The 22,019-nt window shown below is 42.5% G+C and overlaps 1 protein-coding gene across 1 annotated transcript in view; it reads left to right on the top strand.

The window, feature by feature from the left end:
• Positions 1-22,019, top strand: part of LOC118788996 (collagen alpha-1(IV) chain-like) — an 89,395-nt gene that overhangs the window by 38,035 nt on the left and 29,341 nt on the right. The window contains exons 2-3 of the mRNA XM_036545257.1: positions 16,457-16,513; positions 19,309-19,398. Of these exons, the coding sequence (XP_036401150.1) occupies positions 16,457-16,513; positions 19,309-19,398 (147 nt within the window). The remainder of the gene's footprint in view (positions 1-16,456; positions 16,514-19,308; positions 19,399-22,019) is intronic.

Genomic DNA, 22,019 nt, shown 5'->3' with positions numbered 1-22,019 from the left:
TTAGTTTTGATAGCATGTAACACGATTTCAGCTTTTTATGTGATGTCACTTGCAATCAGACTGGCAACACTGTCGAAAATACCGACTGTAGATTATCACGCTTCTTTAGTGCATTTTATTTCCTATTCAACCAGCGCTCGCTTATGGCAAGCCATTTTAACATTTAATCAAGCCACACTCCTATCTGTAATTACATTTTAGATATCCATAATGGCATTTTTCCTATCTGTAATTACATTTTAGATATCCATAATAGCATTTTTCCTATCTGTAACTACATTTTAGATATCCATAATAGCATTTCTCCTAGTCAAAATTGTATTCTCATTAGTCAGAATGGTAATTAAAGATATCCACAATAACATTCTTACTAGTAGAAATTGTATTTCAGGATATCTACAACTTTGATTGTGCTAGTCAAAACTAAATTTAACATATAAACATCCATAAAAAGTATAAGTGGCCATTTTAACATTTAATAGCTAGACTGGATATGGCAATTCTTCCTAGTCAAAATGAACATTTCAGATATCCACAATGACATTCTTCCTAGGACAAATGACATCACTTTTGCCATTCATGTGTATTGGGCTTAAAATTTCAAATGTCCACGTCATTCTTCCTATCCAGAATGAATATTCTGGATTTCTGCAATAGAATTCTTACTAGGAAAAACTCCCATTTCAGATATCTACAGTCCAATTGTTACTAGTCATAACTAGTGGTGTAACGGACCGTAGTTGATCCGTGAAGTTAAAAAATTAAAGCGACTAGTAATAGTTTTAGTAATAGAATAGTTTTTAGATGCAACAAGTAAATAACAAATTACACGTTATCAGTAGCGTTTACTTCCTGGTTTTAGATCGGATAGCTTTCACACCAAATGCGAACCGCACTGGAGTTCAAGTGAACCGTACCCCAGACCGCCGTTTTCTGGAGGACTCGGGTATGGTCCCTGGTGCGCACCCGAGTTGGGAAAACAGCGTTCACTATAGCGTCAGATTTATGTCAAAAGTCGCCAGCGCAGAAAATATTCGCGAGCGTATAAAACATTCTCGCGAGCGCAGGACACATGCTGCGAGCGTAGAAAACATTCTCGCGCACAAAGCAGCCACCACGCGCGAGAGAATTTCTGCTTGGCGAGCGCTGGAGGGCATACGCGCTCGCGCGGGTCTGCCTGTCGTTCAGTTCACGGAAGCTGTCAATTAAGGTTCAAGGAGGTCGTGTGGATGTGATTGCGTTGAAAGTGACCAATCATAAGAGGGCCAGTGACTCCCTTGGTTTCCGCCCCCAAATTGTCAAAACTCAGGTCGATTCGCGCGAGCAGAGTTAACCCGCGCGAGCACGTATGAAAGAAATTCTCTCGCGCGCGGTGGCTGCTTTGTGCGCGAGAATGTTTTCTGCGCTCGCTAGAATGTTTTATACGCTCCCGAGAATGTTTCCTGCACTCGCGACTTTTGACGTAAATCTGACGCCATAGTTCACATCAACAAAACGAACCGAACTAACGACTCAAGGGGACTCGGGTCCACACCAAAAGCTCTAGTGTGAAAGCACCCTGAAAGTACCCTTATTTACAGAATCTGCAATCAGTTTCATGAGAGCAAAGGAATGACATAGTCAACAAATCTCTGACAGGGCTCTTATGATGAAAACTGATTTTGTGGCCAAATGCTTATGAAAAGTTAAGATTACATGGCTGAAATTGAAGAATCTTCTGTACAAACATTCTGCGTTTGTGGAATCCTTGTTTGATATACAGTATGCATTTATCTTGGAGCATAATTGAATTGTCTCAGATGTAGACTAGCATGTTGATGTCTCCATCATCTGTTTTTGAAGTGCTGTCACAGTAGAGATCACACATGCCTCCGCATTAGACACAGTGGAGGTCAGTTTCAAGCTTGGTTTGGATGGGAAAAGCCATGCCAATATCTCAGATTCTTGAATAGCACTTGAGATTGATTAGTGATGCCTGCTCTCCTGGCCCTCAGCATGGGCCTTGTCACAAGATGAGAGATCTATAATAATTCACATTCATATCCAGCCTGACACTCCCAACATACAATATGAGTGTGTTTTTCTGATAAAACGGATGAGAGAGTGCCTCACTATCAGTGTGTCTGTGTGTGTTACATGTGTGCATTTTTTGATGTGTGTGCATGTGTGTGTGGATGTCAGTACATGTTCAGTTGTATTAGTGTGCGTGTTCCTACATTTGTGTGCATTTGTGTGGTTGGATTGCTGAGTGATGTTAGACATTTTATATAAGACAAACTAGACTGGAGTGTTTCAGAAATGAGGAAGAGCTAGTGTGACTATTGCTGAAACACAGCCAAGTTAAGTGGTCAGATCTCTTGATTAGGTCACAGGGTTGAATCCCAGGTTAGCCACTGTTGCTGCACCTACAGTAAGGCAGAATGTACGTTACAGAGAAATACAAAACTGTAATAATGAGCCTTTAAAATATAGGCTAAATTTTACAGGCGCACGCACAAAGTGAGCCCCCTGTTAATGACAATGCTAATGGCAAAAGTGGTAATGATTCTGAAGGTGTCGGAACAACCAGCAAGGAGACTGAACATTTTGTTAATTTATTTCAACACAATATAACATAATACAACTTATGAACTTGTAACACCAACACAATAACTTATAAAACAAATGATAAATAAAAAACAGAACATGAAGTTAAACATGCAGTAAGCGAGGCAGTTTAGCTTCCCCAGTCCCCATGAACACTTGGATAAGCCTAATAGCGCATAAGACAACATATTTACTTAGCCGCATATATCCTTAACATATATCCTTATCCTTAACTTTCGTTAATGTTAATTAGGCTATTAATTATTTACCATAATCGAATGACCCTTTCGTGCATAAGGTCACACCTGTGTGATTAGCCGTTTAGCGTGTATGCTAAAACCAGTATGATTAGAACACTAGATTAGAAAAATTCTAGCTAATTTTAGCTTGAGGAAACAGTGATTTAATGTTAAAAATATAACAAATGCTAACTGAAAACTATAAGAAGCTTAATAATGCTAATGAAAACATAACGAACCATGTAACGGAACAGCGCGCTACACTGCATAAGTTACGTGCGAAAGGGATAATAATGTTAGCTACTCAGGGGGAAGCCGGGAGGAAAGTAACACTTTTCAGATAAACGTCATTTTAAAAGATAACGTTACAGGAACTAATTTTCGCTGTTATCAACAACTCTCGTGTGTCTGCCTGTTCTATCAATACCAGGTGCTATTTTGTACAAATGTGGAACGACTTCGGTAAAATAATATAATAAGTATAGTTGTTATTATAGAGGGACGAAAGAAACAAATGTTACAATCGTCCCCACAATCGACTCCTGACAGTTAAACCTGACTTGCTTCTAAACTGAGAAACTCTGACATGGCAAGATTCAGGATGTGTTAAAGTACTAATTAATCTGTTAAATGATCATGACTATGATACATGAGACAATGGACACAACTTGTAATTCAAAAAAAAATAAAAAAATTACCGCTTGAGTGAATTTACTTTCCGTGATCGAAAACAGCTTCTCCGGGTATACCTCCACGAAAGTATGATGTATCCATGCAATTTTTTGGGGTAAGTGTTGCATGCTGTAGGGCTAGTATCCCGATACCGATACCGATTTTTTTTAAGTCTTGTTGTGTACACAAATCCAGGAAATACTTGTAATTTTGATGATGAAATTGCATCAAAAAATGCATTTAAAAGCTTACTTTTAAGACACTACTTGGTCTATAATTTAAAAAAAATCAAACTTCTCTATTTTGTTTTTCATTTATTTAACAAAAACAGTGATAAAACAGTTTATTCTTCAACATTCAAACAAAAACTTTGAATAAAACAAAGACTTTCTTTGCAGCAAGAGAAAGACAGAGACAGGGAGAGAGGGAGAGAGAGAGAGAGAGAGAGAGAGAAAACTAGTGACGGGCAAGTGACTCACAGGAACAATACATTGAGCCATTCAGATTTGCTCTAATTCTTCCCCTCCCTATTCAAATTTGGCATTTTTTTCTCTTAAGGCATCACCTATTCCTTAATGAGTGACAGAGAGAGAGAGAGAGAGAGAGAGAGAGAGAGAGAGAGAGAGAGAGAGAGAGAGAGAAAGAGAGAGAGGGACCAACAATGAGACAGAAAAAGATAAAGACAAAAAAGAGGGAAAGAATGAGTGAGAACCAGGCGAGTGACAAGCAGTGAAATTCGTCACATAGGTTCAAACAAAAATTTAGAATAAAACAAAGACTTCCTTTACATCTGAAAAACATCCAGGTCTTCTGATTCATTTTTCTACATTTTTAGGTTTTTGTTTAGAAACAGCAGCATGTTTACATTTCCCCTTCAGTCGGTTTCTCTGTTGGCTTATCAGTTCTCCTGTCTTGGAAAAACTCTCTCTGCGGGGACAGAGGAAGCAATGATGCAAAATGTTTTGCTGCAAGTCTACTTAGGGATGGGAAAGTTTGATCATGCTCTTTTCACCAGTGTAACAGGTCTTGGTCCTGGAGAATTACCCTTTCCTCTAAGTAGCGACGCATCTCAATGAGCGCATCAGTGCCTGCTGAGCGGTACTGTTGGGCTGACAGAGCTTGAGTGTCAAAATGCAACCATAACCCTCCTTTTGCTGTGGATGTGGTAGAGCTTGGTGTAAGTGCAGAAGACACTGGGGAGGCAGAACTTGGCACAGATGTGGAGGCAGTGCATGGTGCTTGTAACATAGACATTTCTTGCATTTCTGTCAGAATTTGTCTTTTACATTTTCCACTTTGTCTTGGCTGCAAAACGCAAGGTTTTTAAAACAGATGTCTAGGAATGTGCAAGTCTGTGAAACGTCTCAATGCCACGGAATCGCCGTTGGCACTGCTGTAACAGTTCTCTGGAAAGTGTGTTTCCTTGACACTCCGTGGCTGCAGCTGCTCTCAAAAGTAGAGAAACAAGAGGGATCACCTTCTACATGGACACATATTTTGCTGCAGAAGTTTCTCGTGTTGCCTCCTCGAACGGTCTCAGGGCCTCAACGGTTGGCTGAATCAAGTCCAACTCTGTGAGTTTCTGCATGGCTTTCGTGCTGTGGTGGAAAAATGATACAATGCTACTGCGTTTTTCCAAGAGCTGAACAATTGCAGGGACAGCTTCAAGGTATGGGCGAAACAGGGGTAGTGTGTCCACCCAGCGTTGTGTACCGCAGAGACAACATTGGGACCATTGTCTGTGAAAACTGCTAACACCTGAGTTATGCCCCATTCATCTTTGATTCTTTATAGCTCTAAAGTAATGTTGACAGCTGTGTGTTGTTCATGGAAACAATTTGCCAGTTGTCAACAAAATGACAAAATGTTACGGCTAAATAGGCCTCTGTCGATGTCCACATATCTGTGGTCAGAACCACGCTGTTCTTACGCCGTAAAGCTGCCATTACTTCATTTTAACAGTTTTTGTGCATGTCTGTGATCCCTTCCATTAGCCGTTTGCGGCATGGGATTTTATAGCATGGGTCGAGAGTCTTCACAAGTGCAATGAAACCCCTGTCTTCTACAACTGAAATAGGCTGGAGGTCCTTGCACATCATCTCTCCAAGGCGTCTTGTAATAAGTATGGCTCTCGGAGAGTCATCTATAAAAAAAGAAAAATTCTTTAGCTACACTACATGTAGTTTAATCTTTATGTGCCACTAAAACTTTCATAAAAGCTTAAATAGGCCTAGGCCTAGTTTCACCAGGTAGCCACAGACAGAATAGGCCTACTTAATGACACATTTTGAATGAAACTACAGCCATTCCAAAATCTCTTAATATTCACCATTAGATAAAATTGATAAAAGTGTGCTAATGATGACTTATAAAAGAGTAATATTCATTGTAGATGGCCTTTTCTCTTCAGATATCAGCAAGACATGGCTTTAAAACATATTTGTTTTTCTTTTTGAAAATGTGTCCTATATAGGCCTATAGCTTCACATAGTCTACATCTAACAGTAGCCTAAAGCCTACTGACTGCAACACTTGGGCTTATATGTAGGCCTAAGCTAATTTACACCAATACCATGACCAAGGTTTCATACAATAAATATCCTGTACATCAATATCCTGCTTACATTTTGCATGGTTAACTATTCTATTATCACCGGTTACCTGGATAATTCCTGCCTTTCTAAAACGCCTCTGCTAAAGAACTTTGCCTCAATGAAGTGGGGGTATCTGCCTGCATTTTCTCCACCTCTCGTCGTTTCTCCTGTAACTGGTCACGCTCTTTTGGGTGGCAATTTTTTAAACGTTTCATGAGATTTGTGGTATTGCCACAATATCTGACCGTTTTGTCACATATGCTACATTTTGAATCATTGCTATTTACCATATCAAAATAACTCCACACGAGGCTCTGTTTACATTCTGCCATTCTGCAACCGGCACTGGGGCTGAGTGACTGAGTCTGTTTCTGTGTGTGCCTTATTACAGACGTTGGGAGCTGAGTGAGAAAGCTGAAGGAAAAGTAGTTCCTATCCAAACTAACCATTCAAAAAAATGAGCAAAAATACTATGAAATTAAATTAATGAAATCAGATGTTTAAAGCATTACCTGTTATCGATTTTTTAACATGAGGATCGATCCTTAAAACGGAACCATCAGGATCGAAATATTGATCCGCCCATCCCTACTGTACATGCTGACGCAGTCAGGCATATCAGACTTGTATGGGCTCGGAGAAAATCGCCGTGTCACTTTTGTCCCGTGTTACTTTCGTACCGGCTCTCCCCTAAATGTTTCAGATGATAAGTCATGTTTGCAGAATGATAGGTGATTCTTTGCATGCAGAGTTTGCATGCCAACTTCTTGGGGTCATCCTTTACACGCTCTAAATGATCCCACACTTTGGATGATTTCCTGCCCGACATACTCTAATAACTTTTAAGTGACAAGGCACAGCTCCGGAATGGAGTTTGAGGGTCGACCAATGAAAACTTGGTCGACTAAGACTTCTCATCGATTAATGTTTGGTTGACTATTAGGGGGCAGCCCTACTTTGAATGCATGTTTCCTTAATCAGGTGTGTCCAAACGTTTGACTGTTACTATATGTATTTTGAATTCTCAGCAAGACTCTTTTGCTTTGGTGACACAAATGTACCTTAAAGCTCACTGAATTGTACTGATTTGAGAAAAGCTCATTACAGTTGTTTAGTATGTAAGACTACCGCACTGTTCTATGTTCTGCATGAGAAAGCATGTCTCCACAGTATATAATGTGGGATTATTGTATATTAGTATCTATGGCAGCCACATTATGTATTATGTACTACTGTATGGGTTGTCTCTCTTCAAAAGCTGGCTGTGTCTGGGCACATGCTGATTGAAATAGAAGAATAGTGAGGCCAGAATGAGGTCATCATCACGATCCCCAACAAAGCCTTTTTAAACTCTGCACCTTCTGATTGATGACCAACCAGTGGTCAAAAGCCTACGTCCCCATCTTGTACATCTGGATCAGCGGTGTGTGAGGTAGACCAGGTCAGAGGTGCGTGACCAGTGATACCCCCAGTGAGATGCACTAGGATCAAGCTCCTCAGGGTCATGTCGCCTCACCAGCATGTCGATGACAGCCGGAGCTGCCATTTGCCATTTTCTCTGCCTTTTTGTTCCCGCCATATCTGCACATCTCTTTTCGGCCACCAACGTGTCATTTGCAAGTGTGGGAATGTCTGGGCTTTGACAGACTTCAACAGCATAATCATCCATGGGATAAAAGAAATACTGCCTTTGGGTTATTCCCAAAGGCAGTATTTCAAATATTTGAAAGACGTATTTCAAATACTAGCCTATCTACAATTGGAAACAATTTTCATGTTGAATTCTGGCATTTAATTTGTTCTCATAATCAAATATTATGCATATCCAGCTGTCCTGTCCTGTCCTGTTCTGTTCTGTCCTGTCCTGTCTGTTTTACCGATCTTGCCTGTTCCTTTTGACCGCATTTTTTGGATCTGTTTTTGGCATTGTTCGCCGTGCTTTCCTGGTTTTTTGACTTTGCCTGTTTTGACCTTGTTTTTTTGGATTCCAATTTGGACCTAATAAATCCTTTGTGCATCCTCCCTCCCTGTCTGCGCCTGAGTCCCTGCCTGAGCCCTGACAGGGTTCTGCTCTTTCTTGTGATATGTGTTCCATATCTATACAATGACGAGTTCATGAGTAATTCAAACAAGAATAATGGGTGTGGAGATGGACGCAGAGCTGTAAGCAGATTGTAACTATGATTAAATTTGATGTAAATTCAAAACAATTTTTCTCGCCAACACTTTGTATAGCATGGTATAGCATAGACGAGCAACTAGCATCGTCAGCGATGAATACTTCGTGAGCGATTCAGCTGAGAAGAAGGGATGTGAATTTGGACGCAGGCTGCGTCTGTCAGGCTTTAAAGGTTAAAAGACATTTTTAGTGACAATTGCAAGTGACAAATAATTTTTTAAAGATTTTTCCAGAGACCCCCCAAAAATTTGCTGTTGAGGCTTTCAGGGGGTAATAAGTGTCAATCAAGGACCCCCCGAGACCCCCCGTATTTCGCACCCTGCTTATAAGGTTATGCACACAGTATAGAGATGCCCTAGCATTATCGCTCCGATTATGTATGTGCAATTAGCCTTGCACTCAGTGAAGGTACATTAGAAATTTGACAACAATACATTCTGAAGCTGATCCAAAGTGAGCTGGAAATGAAAGCAGTGAGAGAATTTGGACCCATCAAACTAAAGTGCTAAACATATCACAGCCAGAACATATGGCTTGGCTAGGCTGGATGATTCTTTGGGTTTAGATTGGGGGATATGACTAAATCTCTATTTTAGCTATAATGCATATCGCATAGTGTGATTAAATACTTAAAGATCAAGATTTACCACCTCTTGTCATTCATTGAAGTCTTGAAGTCTACAGTGCTAATATGTCTTCAAATGCTACATTGTCTATCTACAATTGGAAACAATTTTCATGTTGAATTCTGGCATTTAATTTGTTCTCATAATCAAATATTATGCATATCCATACAGTTTTACCATGACTGATTTTACATGGCCAAACCCTGCTCTGAACATATGTCCTATATAGAGCTGTAACAATTCCAAGTGTTGCTGTACAATTAATTGTCTCAGACATAATTGCGGTAGACAATATAATTGTCTCTTTCAGTCAAATTTTAAAAATATTTATTATTTTTCAAACAAATTAAAGTTTTGAATGAATCCCAGGATACATCTTTTGGTTATTTCACTGTTATGTGACCCAAATAATGTAATAACACAAGTACACGGCCTATGAAGTAAACCACACCTCTTTATTATCATAAAACATTTTTTGCTTAAATAAAAATAAAATTAACAATAGAATATTTATCCTCAATCCCTCCCCAAATGACCGATAGTCCAATCGTAGTTTAGCTGAACTTGCAGACTCCCCACATTTTGTCCAACAGGACAGTTTTTTTTTTTTTTTTTTTTTTACCAACACTAAATGAAAACTCCAGTGAAAACCAAATGTGTGTCAGTTTAATGTTATGGGCATTTCTCAAAGGTACAACACCACTTCTCACGAAACTGCCCAGTTCTGTTTGGATTTTAAACGTTTTGAAAGCCGACTTGACTTTGCAACTGTAAATCAATGTGGGCGTGGCATCCTCTGATAGGATAGCTACTGTTCTGTCGTGCTACAGGGTGCACGTGAGCATTGGAAACGTGTTTGATGGATGCAAACAAAAGTGTGACCATACTTTGACCCATCTCATTAAAAAAATGCTTTAACCGTGGTTCAACAAAGAAACTGTGATCGTGTCAAAAAATCGCAGTTAGACAATTATGAAATAATTGTCACAGACCTAGTCCTATATTCTGACCCCTGAAAGCTGTAGTTTGCATACAGCAGATAAGTTTGCTGAATGTCAGAAATTATCTTCACTTTGGACTGAAGTACACTAAAATTGGAAATCATAAAAAATGTCATTTTCTTGAAGGATAATTTATGGTGGATGTTCTGCGGCCACGTGCAATGTGTTTTCGTGAAATAATTTAGGAGGAAATCTTTTAAGAAGGAAAATGAAATCATCCATCTTAAAAAGTTGTGGCAGAAAGTTAGTTTCTCGTTTAGTTTCATGATTATAAGATAATTTATTTTAAAGAGTGCAGATATATTTCTGATAGGGCCAAGATATTTTTTGATCTTATTTCATGATTCATGATTATGGTTGATAAACACACCATTTTTTGAGGCAATTCACTGTTATCCAGGTCATGACTTGGGTCCTTTGTCTTTATAAAGGAAATGCAAGTGAGAAGTTGGCTAGTTTCCCACTGCTGTGGATCATGCTGTATCACATGCAAAAGCTGGGATCTGGTCAGAGGTTCACAGTCAGAGAGCACTGGTCTACAGGACGTGTGCTCTATTCTCACAGAGGGAGAGGGGAAGACTGCTGTGGGTGTGGTGCACAGACACAGGAGGGGGCACCCACTTCAGCGCCCCCCAACATAAATCTCAGCCTCTGCCCTCGTCCTCATGCACACACGCTCCCACCCTGCCCTGCTGGAGTTTATAAAGGCTGATCTCTGACCGAGCGTGTTATCTTTGATCTTACTCCTCACCTGGGTTTTGAATACACCCCCAGTGGGAGAATAATGGCCCTGTGTCCTGCTTTAGTTGGTCAGTGTAGTTGTATGCTGGTCTCTCTTGTACTCTACAAGCGGTCACTCACTACTTCATCTTTGCTGCAAAAACAGTGTCCTGCAAGCCTCATCCATCTCCATTCTTGTTTTGTAAGTGAGACGTGGTAGCTCGCCAAAGACGTCTTCATTTGAGATGTGATGCGTAGCATCAACTCTAATGTTGAGCGCTCTTCTTAGCAGCCTGGTATAGCAACCATCTACTTTGTTGGCTGCAACAGCCATAGTAGTCCATTCAGGCTGCTTTGGTTATGCTCCCCCCAATCTGCAAGACAAAAAGAACGAAAGCCTTTTTATTTCGCTGGAACAGCACCTTATGAGGCTCAAAAACAAGCCTCAAAAAGCCTTTCTCCAGATTTAATCCAGACATACAGTTCAAATTCATTAGCTCCATTACCTGCATTGTGAAGGTCTGCAGTGGACCGGTGCTCAGTAAACAGGCACATGAGCACTCTTTCTGGTCTTAGACAGAGCCCCGCATCACTGCAGCCATGGAGAAAGACTCAATGCCATACATAACAATCATCTCTGCTGCGCTAGCAGTGGCTCTGTGCTGCAGCAGGGCACCTCTCATTGGACTCCCCCAGCAGCAGCCCAAAGGAAGTAAACTACCTGAGGTGGGGTCAGACAGCCAGGGTCCCTGGGAGGTGTTTGCAGAGCATGTAGCTGTTATTTTATGGGGCCATCACCATCTGTCCTAATCATTGGCGTGGTGATGAACCAGACGGCTGTGTAAAAACAGACGTCTGTGGGGTCACACACAAGCTCACAGACATACAGGACAGTGCTTGGGTCACTCATAAACACTGAAACACATCACACTCAAAAATAGCCTACATAAACAAGACTATGCACAGGACTTTGAAGGTCACAAACTAATATGTTTGATGATACATGCATAAGGGCACACAAAAACTGGATACCACCCAGGAACATGCAACCTGGACAACACACAACAAGCTGTTAGACACCACAACACTCAAGGGCTTGATGCCAGAGTGACACACTTCCAGGCTGCGCTGTGGCACTGTAGCAGAGCCAAATTGGGTCTCATCCACAGTGTGTGGAATGAGGTGCTGAAACCAGCACACACATCCCCACACAAGGCACTAAAGATGGTCCACATTTTTTATTTTCAGTTTTCTCACTGAACACAGAGCGCCTTGAAACCTTCCAGTGTAGCATGATTAGCAGTCATTAACAGAAAAGTCACTGTCTGTGGGGTGGGGCAGTTGTTGCTCCAGGCCCCCCTGATTCCATTTGGAATTTCTACTATAGTGTGGGCTATGTTCGTCTCTTATGAGAAGCTCAAGGGGAGGGCAGGGCAGGGCAGGGATGGTCTGTGGGAGAGTTCCGCTGGGAAAGCCTCTGCCTGCTCACAGAGCTCTGTGATAGCTTGAAACTGGAAGTGTGACTCGGTGCCTTGAATTAGGGAGAGAGTCTGATTGAGGACATCAGGATGGCATTCAAAGCCTCAGAGGCATGATTGCCATGCTGAGAAATAAAGGCTTTTTTAGATTTTTAGTTTTAGATTAGGCTCTGTTACCTGTCCACATTCTATGTCAGGGCCTTTCACACAACGCACAACAGAGTGATCCTACATAAGTGTTTAGTACAGTGAAACCTTTGGAGTAGTGCACTGGCTGAATGTGACCATCTGGGTTCAAATGGGCGAATGTAGGAGGAATGAGGACTGTTTGTGTAGCCACCTCTTACCCTATGCCCTAAATATTTGCCCTGTCTCACTGCAGTAGGCTCTGGAGTAACCATCAGGTCTGTTTATACCCTTCATAAACTGACATAAAAATGCAGGCACACCTCAATGTTTCTTTCCAGGTGGAAACAATACGTTTCAGTGACATTTTAATCTCCTGTTTCTTTGACCAATTCAGCAAACAGCAACAGTATTTGTTTTATAATAAAATGTTTTTGCATATGAGGCAATTTATAAAATGCTTTGCAGTTTATTAAAGGGTATGAACACATGTGATGGCCATTGCATTTGTGAGTGCTTTTCTGCTGTGTGGTGAGTGTCAAAATGGAGTTCCTTCCTTTGTTAGTCAGGCTGGCAGGGTAGCAGTTAACCTTTCCTCGCATCCCTGCAGTGTTTTCCCTTTTGCAGGTGGCTCCTGTCTCCCTAGCTCAGAGCAAACGTAATTATGCATTTTTTTTCTTTTGTTATTCCAAGATCGTATCTGTAGCTTTTCCCAAACATCATCTCAGTTCCCTGGCTCCCTGGGCATGCTCAGTGTGCACTTGGTACAGTAGACAACATGTGCGAGTGCAAGTGCACGCATACAGTTTCTCTCATGGTAACACACACACACACACACACACTCCTAGTTCAACCTAAATGCTTCGCTGACATGACATTGGCAGCAACCAGCAAGACAAGAAAGACAAGAAATCTTCTTCAACAGATTTGATTCTGCCCCCCACTGCCTCAACCCACTACCCTGCCCCCTCTCCACACCGCCGCGGGCCATCCTCCACCACCCCCCTGGACCCGACCTCCTCAACCAGGCCACACCGGCATTCACCTGCCCCTACTCCTTGCCCCTCACCACTCCTCACCCCCACCTCCTCTCCCCCCTCTACCTCTCCCCTCCCCCTCCTCAGCCGCCCCCAACCCCCACCCCCCTCTCTCCCCTCCAACCTCCCCCCTCTCCCTAACAGCTGACCAGGTGAGAAGGGAACCGGCAAAGGTCAAGGCAAGAAAGGCCACGGGCCCAGACGGAATCAGCCCCAGACTGCTCAAAGACTGTGCGGACCAGCTTTGTGGTGTGGTCAGGTACATGTTCAACTTGAGCCTTAGTCTGGAGAAAGTCCCGGCCCTGTGGAAGACCTCCTGTGTGGTTCCAGTGCCTAAGGTGGCGCGCCCTAAGGAGCCGAACCACTTCAGGCCTGTTGCCCTGACCTCCCACCTGATGAAGACAATGGAGAGGATCATCCTGCATCACCTGCAACCCCTGGTGAGCTCGGCGCTGGACCCCCTACGGTTTGCCTGCAGGCCTGGTATCGGGGTAGAGGATGCAGTTATCTACCTCCTCCACAGATCACTGCTTCACCTGGAGAACACTGGGAGCACTGTGAGTGTCATGTTCTTTGACTTCTCCAGTGCTTTCAACACCATTCAGCCTGCACTACTGAGGGCGAAGCTGGAGGGAGCAGGAGTTGATCGCCACCTGACTACATGGACCATTGACTACCTCACCAACAGACCACAGTATGTGAGACTCCGCGACTGTGTGTCTGATGTGGTGGCCTGTAGCACAGGTGCCCCTCAGGGTACAGTGCTCTCTCCCTTCCTCTTCACACTCTACACTTCAGACTTCTGCCAGAACACCAGCAACTGCTACATCCAGAAGTTCTCGGATGATACAGCCATCGTTGGATGTCTGTCTGAGGGGAATGAACTGGAATACAGGGAGGTCATCAAGGATTTTGTCAGTTGGTGTGAGCTCAACCTGCTCCACATCAACACCAGCAAGACAAAGGAGATGATCATGGACTTTAAGAAGAGGACACCACACATCATGCCTGTGAAAATCCAGGGTATGGACATTGCGGTGGTGGAGAATTACAAATACCTGGGTGTTCACCTTAATAACAAACTGGACTGGAGAGACAACACCCAGGCCCTGTACAAGGGTCAAAGCCGCCTCCACCTGCTGAGGAGGCTGAGGTCCTTCGGAGTGTGCAGGGCTCTCCTCAGGACCTTCTATGACATGGTGGTGGCCTCAGCCATCTTTTACTCCGTGGTCTGTTGGGGAGGGGGCTGTACGGACAAGGACATGAAGAGACTGGACAAGCTGATCAGGAGAGCAAGCTCTGTACTGGACTCTCCACTGGACTCTGTGGAGGAGGTGGGTGAGAGGAGGATGCTATCCAAACTGACATCCATCATGGACAACACCTCCCACCCTCTGCGCGAATCTGTGGTGGCCCTGAGCAGCTCCTTCAGTGAGAGACTGCTTCACCCATGGTGTAAGAAGGAGCGCTACCGCAGGTCATTCATCCCGACTGCGGTCAGACTGTTTAATAATACCATTGGGCAATAAACCCCATCACTCAGTAAATCAATACTATGGTGTAGTTCTCACTCAGTGCTCATTTCTGCACTGTATTTTTTTACTGTTAATGTACATATATTTACTATTTTATTGATTCTTGACTTCTTATATATATATATATATATTTCTTTGTATTTTCTTTTGTATTTTTGTATTTTTTTAATTTATTGCACATTGCCACTTTGCCTTTCTACCTCTGTCTTAATGCTGCTGTAACATGTGAATTTCCCCGCTGTGGGATCAATAAAGTTCTTATCTTATCTCATCTTATCTTATCTTATCAAATACAACAATAATTATAAAAAGAAATACTACTAATAATAAAATTATGCTGTTTTGGTGTCCCTCAAGATTTCTAAGGCTACAGCAGAAATAAGTGCTGCTAGGGTCCAGCAGGCCCCTTGTTACCCAAGGAGAATTGGACATTTCTCCCTCATCAGGGAGGATTAGAAGTTTCGGCCAAATCTGTTGCTTTTTGTAGAATGAAACGTTTTTTTTTTTAATTTTTGGGCATTTTCTCTCTGTTTCTCTCGCTCAGAGGGAAAAATTTTAACAGAAAGTTCAGAATAGCACGTAATATTCTCGTGAAATGTACCTGACTTGCTTTGTTCAGGTTTCTCACACTGATCTCAGTTAGTTTCTCATGAAGTCTCATGTCAAATTCATTTCACTCCTTGTTTATTTCCATGTTGAGTTAACAATGTTTGTCATTTATGGTCAGTTTGATCCAACACTCAGAGTTCCGCCGAGCCGAAGTGGTAAGGAGGAGTATTTTTCCATAACTGTTTGTTCCCCTGAGAGGTGTCATAGACCCCATACTTTACATTCCCACGCCTGTATTCGCCAGATATGCTCTCTCATCCAGGGTCTGTGCAATCTGTAATCTAGATGGAGTGATTTAATGGACAGTATTAGTGGTTGTCTTCTTCGTATCGTTCTGTTCTTTTGTGATGCGTCTCCTCTCGTGTTTGGGTTAACAGAGATGCAAACAAACTGCCAACAAAAATACAAAGTGTGTTTCAAAGAGGGTCCCGATGCTTTGATCTGCTGGAAGATTAGGATGTTGTGGTTATGGGTGCAGCAGACATTGGCAGAGAAGGCAGAGAGTTGAAACTTGTACAGATGATATGCCGATATGTGTATGGACTTCATGGAATACACAATATGTGCAGATTTATTTTAAAAAATCTGTAGTCCCCTCATGTATCATACGATATGTCTGTTTGAAGTCTTGTCCACGTTCTGACTGCAAAAATGAGCATCACACAATACACATTGTCCTTTTGCCACACAGTTTTCATATTGGACATTTTTATATTTATGGATATATAATCCAAATATATTATTAGGAGAACACAATCCCAATTAGTCAGGGAACTGTACATGCTGTAACTGCAGTGAATGTGGAACAAAGTTCATATTTATGTTTGGCGTGAGCGTTCACTTGAGAAAATGAAAACTAAAAGTTTCAGTGGTTGCCACCTAGAGGCCAAAATGGCATCACTGCATTAGTACAGTTCAGCATGTGCAATGTGCTTTATCTAGTCACAACAGATCCATTTCTGTGATGAATACCACATGTCCTTTTTTGGGGCGGGAGGGGAGGGGGGGATGAAATCCAACAGTGTTCTGAGGTACCTGTTTGCTCTCTCTCCAGGGTTGCTCAGGCTCAGGATGTGGGAAGTGTGACTGCAGTGGTGTGAAAGGGGAAAAGGTGAGTGGTGGTCTGGCTCTCTAAGATCCCCCATAGCCTCCTGTTTCACTGGCCAAAAGCATGTGGTGAGCGGACAAGAATATAGTCCTCAACCAACCAACCTGAGAGTGCATGATTGCATGACTCCAGTGGGCTGGGTGTTTGGAGTGAGGCCACATCATTCGTCAGGTTAAACTCTGTGTGTGTGTATGTATGTATGTGTGTGTTTGTGTATGTGTGTATGCGTGTGTGTGTATATATGTATTTTTCCTTAGATGGCTTTTTACTCCTTAGATGGCTTTTTTTCTCTTGCACTCTGCATCACTTGTACATAGCTTTGGATAAAAGCATCTGCCAAATCAATAAATGTAAAATGTAAATGTATGTGCATGTGTGTATGTGTGTAAAAACAGATAACACCATGCACCCTTGGTCAGAATCCTACCCTGCGTCCTGTTCAGAAATTTTCACTTGTGTGCTCAGACAACAGGCAGTGGAATCAAACAATTAGTGCCCAGCATCACCTCTGCAGTTCTTTACACATGCAGTTTCTTATAGGGTCTTGTGTTTTTGTTATCAATGCTCTGCAAATGCTGTGTGGATTTGATGATCTTTATTGTGTTTGGATTGGTGGGATACTTGGCTCATTGAGCAGGGTGAGCTATCCAGATGATTTAAAGATTAGTGAATATGCATAGCGGCCACACAGCATTGATGAAAAAGCTGTCTATTTTTACATTACATTCCATTTTTACCCATAGATGTTGTAACGTGACTCTGTTGTTCCAGAATCAGCAGCCTAACAGCTAGCTTGCCTTGCCATGTTTTTCAGATAGTCCCCCTTTTGTGATGTCACTTCCTCTCACCAGTCTGTTCCCCTAACCAATGTCTTGAGTCCCATCTTCTGATTCAATGAGCATTTTCCTGACCTCAGGAGTGGGTTTTTCTGTCTCTGGCTCTCTGGCTATCTACTACTGTGGCAGCATTCTGACCATAGTTTGAAAAAGCTTGGTGAACAGAAGCCCTCTAAAACTGGGATCTGTGTGCTGTGCTGCCAAATCCAATAACCAGATATACACAAGCTCTGAGCCCAGGAAGTCTAAACAATAGGAATACATGCCCATCTCACTCTAAGCTCTGCTCTACAGAAGTCTACAGTTAAAACCCTGATTTTCAACTGGATGTTTTAAAATCCAACTCTGCTGGAGGGATGAAACACCATTCTTCCAAAAGATATTCCCTCATTTGGTGTTTTGATAATGGTGGTGGAGAGCACTGTCTAACACGGCAGTCCAAAATCTTCCATAGGTGTTCAATTGGGTTGAGATGTGGTGACTTCAAAGGCCATAGCATATAATTCACATCATTTTCATACTCATCAAACCATTCAGTGACCCCTCATGCCCTATGGATGGGGGCATTGTCATCCTGGAAGAGACCACTCCCATCAGGATAGAAATGTTTCATCAAAGGTGATCACTTAGAACAACTTTGTATTGATTTGCAGTCACCCTTCCTTCTAAGGGGCAAGTGGACCTAAACCATGCCAGCAAAATGCCCCCACAGCATAACAGAGCCAACGGACCCCCTCACTGTAGGGGTCAAGCATTCAGGCCTGTACCGTCCTCTTGGTGTACGCCACACATGCACTCACCCACTTGTCAAGAATGTGGTGAAGGATGACTCATTTGACTATATCACTTTTTTCCACATCTCTGTAGACCAATGCCTATGGTTTTTGCACCACTGAACTCTCAAATGTGCACTCATCTTTGTAATGAGGGGTTTATGCACTGCAATCCTACTATAATATCCCTCTCTATGTAATTGTCGACGGGCTGTTCTTGCTGACACAGTCTGATTGCGTCCTGCTCAATGCTCATTCTCAGTCACCTGAGGAAGAGTTGCTCTTCTGTTTTTCCTTACATACCGTACTAAAGCATGGTCATCGAATGTGCACTGTTGACTGCAATTTCTGACCCTATTTACTGATGTCTTTCCCATAGATCTAAACACAGATGTCACTTTAGTCACTGTTCCTATTGAAACACTAGCCAGTTGAGCAGTCTTTGTGACGGAAGCTCCTGCCATCTGTGCCCCAACAATGAACCCTCAAAGTCACTTAGATCTTTTCTTCTTGCCTTCTTGATCCAAAATCGAGATCAACTGGGCCTGCTCAGCATTTTTATACATGCCACAGACCATGATTGGATGTTAATTGGTTACAACTTGTATCGTAAAAAATGCTACACAAGTAAAATTGAATTGAATTGAATTGAATTAATTGCTTAATTGTACCATGCAGTACACCTGTGGGGAAGCATCTGCATTCGTTATGTTTCTCCACACATTTATTCAGGGTTTTCCTTTGATTTGTCACCCGTCTGTAGTTCACTGGGTCAGAACTGAATCCACAGGCATCACAGTCCAGGAAGAGGGTTACAGCCCCCCTTAGTGGCTGACACTGGAACAAAAGCAGCAAACAGGAAAAGTCCATTCTAATCCAGTTTTACACTAAATAAAGCAATGGAGCACCACGTCCAGTGATGGGAGGCAAAATACACTAACAGGAACTAGAATTTAATTTAGCTCATCCCAAACCACGCTTGTGATTTGTGCAGAGGTAAAATCGGGACCTGGGGTATTTCTGTCAATTAATGTCTGCCAAAGAGTGCCAATGTGTAGTTGGTTTGGGTACAGCCAGGTAAGGCATGCTTTTTTGTTCTTGTGAAGTCAGTGTGAATTCCGCACTATCTCACCTCTACTTGATGCATCTGTTGGGATTTGATGTACTGGCTTTTTACTTTTTCTTCAAGGGTGAAAGGGGATTTCCTGGCTTGCAAGGCAACATGGGCTTTCCTGGAATGCAGGGACCTGAGGGCCCCCCTGGGCCGATGGGCCCCAAGGTGAGTAACACCCACAGGCCATCCACACACTTTTAGTGTTAAGCCCCTTTCAGACATGCACTGCAACCCTGAACTTATCTAGACATTACCTGGAGGAGCTGTATGTGCGAACGCAAATGTCTGAATCAGTTGGACCAGACATTAAACAGACTTTACCCTGCCAGCTCCCTAGTACAAAGTCCATGTAATGTCCGATTGAGTCCATGTGTGAATAGAGCAGGTCATTGGCCGGAGAATTCACTTTGAGCGAGGCGTGGACGTGTTGATGACGTTTCTATCGTGCGACTGGCGTGAAACCAGAATACAAACTGTATATTGCCTTCCACTCTTTCGTTGATATTGCAGATACGTCAAAATACATGTTATTTTGAGTCCAATGATCGATAAAGAGATAGTTAGCTATAGCTATACTGCCAAAACTTGTCTCTTATGATGATTAATAACGTTGGTTAGTAGTTTATTATCTGGTTAGTAGCTAGCTAAGCTGTAGCTAAGTAATAGTGATAGATATAGTGAGATAGGTGAACTGGTGACCTAACATTACATAGCGAACAACAAAAACTTACCTTCCTGTTATAATAAATGTATAATTAATAATAAATTATGTGTACCGGTAGCACCATTTGGATGGCTATGTATGTATTTTATAGGCTACCCAAAAGTACAATAGCTATGTTCGCCTTCTCCTCCTCCATGCCACATTATGTGCCCATACCACCAAAAGGTAAGACATTGAAAAGAAAAAACCTGAAAATACTTCAGCTCTAGAATACTTTTCGTGAACTCGTCAATACTTTTCACTTGTGAGAATGCAAGTGGTATCTAACTTGCTAATCACGCTTTGACTCTTTTATACCCATTGAATTTAGCGACTTTTCTTCTTTTATCAATTCATTTAATAACTCTACCAGCCAACTTGACCCCATACCAACTGGCTTCCTAAAACAGCTACTGCCTGCAATTGGCACACCGCTATTAAATCTTATCAACGCCTCTCTTATGTCTGGACACGTACCTCAGCCCTTCAAAGTAGCAGTTATCAAGCCTATTCTGAAAAAGCCTAATCTTGATCCCAATGACCTGTCAAACTATAGGCCCATCTTGAACCTTCCATTCCTCTCAAAAATTCTGGAAAAAGCAGTATCAAAGCAACTCTGTGCCTTTTTACACTCTAACAACATTTTGGAAGTTTTCCAGTCCGGATTTAGGCCTCACCACAGTACGGAAACCGCTCTCCTGAAAGTGCTCAACGACCTTCTACTCTCCTGTGACAATGGCTGTATCTCTCTTCTTGTGCTGCTAGACCTAAGTGCAGCCTTTGATACCATCGATCATTGTATCCTCCTTGACTGCCTCGAAAACCTGGTTGGCATAAGCGGACAGGCCCTATCTTGGTTTAGGTCTTATCTATCATAACGATATCAGTTTGTCTCCATTAACAACAAATCCTCCGCTCGTTCCAGAGTAAGATATGGTATACCTCAAGGATCTGTGCTTGGACCTCTGCTCTTCTCATTATACATGTTGCTTCTTGGCGATATCATCCGTAAACATGACATTAATTTCCACTGTTACGCGGATGACACTCAGTTATACATATCAGTCAAACCCAATGTCCCTCTGAATATTTCAAACATGGAGGTCTGCCTAACAGATGTAAAGAATTGGATGGCCCGAAACTTTCTCCTCCTTAACCCGGACAAAACCGAAATATTAGTCATAGGCTAAAATTCAATCAGGAGCAAACTCACTCATTTTACACTGGACCTTGATGGTGTCTCCCTTGCCCCGAGTGCAAAAAATCAGGAATATTGCTAAAATCAGGAAAATCGTATCAATTAACAACACTGAAAAACTAATCCACGCCTTTGTAACATCCAGATTAGACTACTGTAATGCCCTCTTGTCAGGATGTGCAAACGTCTCATTAAAACCCCTTCAGCTGGTGCAAAATGCAGCTGCTCGAATCTTAACTAAAACTAAACGCTTTGAGCACATCACCCCTGTTCTGGCTTCTCTCCATTGGCTACCTATTAAATACCGGATCGTTTTTAAAATACTCTTACTCACATTTAAGGCTTTAAATGGGCTTGCCCCCCCCTATCTTAAGGACCTTCTTCACCCATATCTTCCGCAGAGAGCCCTTCGCTCCCAAAATGCCGGGCTTCTCACCATTCCAAGAGTGGGCAAAACTACTGTAGGCGGTAGAGCCTTTTCCTATCAAGCCCCTCTCCTGTGGAACAGCTTACCCTCTGAGATTCGGGGAACAGACTCTCTCTCCACCTTTAAGTCTAGGCTCAAAACATATCTATATAGTAAATCCTTCAGCTGAGGGACATGGCCTGGTGCTGGCGTGGATCATAGAGTCTCCCGTGGACTAAGTGGTCATTGCTTTCATGGACCCTGTGCCGTGATCTGGTGTTGACTGTCTTAGGGTCGCCCTCATGACTATGCCGGTCCCTTGCCTCCCATCCCCTAGGTATGCTGTCATAATGTTAGCCTGCCGGGGTCTTTCCTTGTTGCACACCTTTTTCTCTGCCCCTCCTCTCCTGCCTCTCTGTTCTACATCCCTGCCATTCTTATCATCCACTAACCACTGTTTTCTGTTTGCTTCCTATCCC

Source organism: Megalops cyprinoides, chromosome 14 (assembly GCF_013368585.1).
Source record: "Megalops cyprinoides isolate fMegCyp1 chromosome 14, fMegCyp1.pri, whole genome shotgun sequence".
Lineage (NCBI taxonomy): Eukaryota > Metazoa > Chordata > Actinopteri > Elopiformes > Megalopidae > Megalops > Megalops cyprinoides.
Note: the sequence above shows the minus strand (reverse complement) of the source record. Positions and strands in the feature narration are given on the sequence as shown.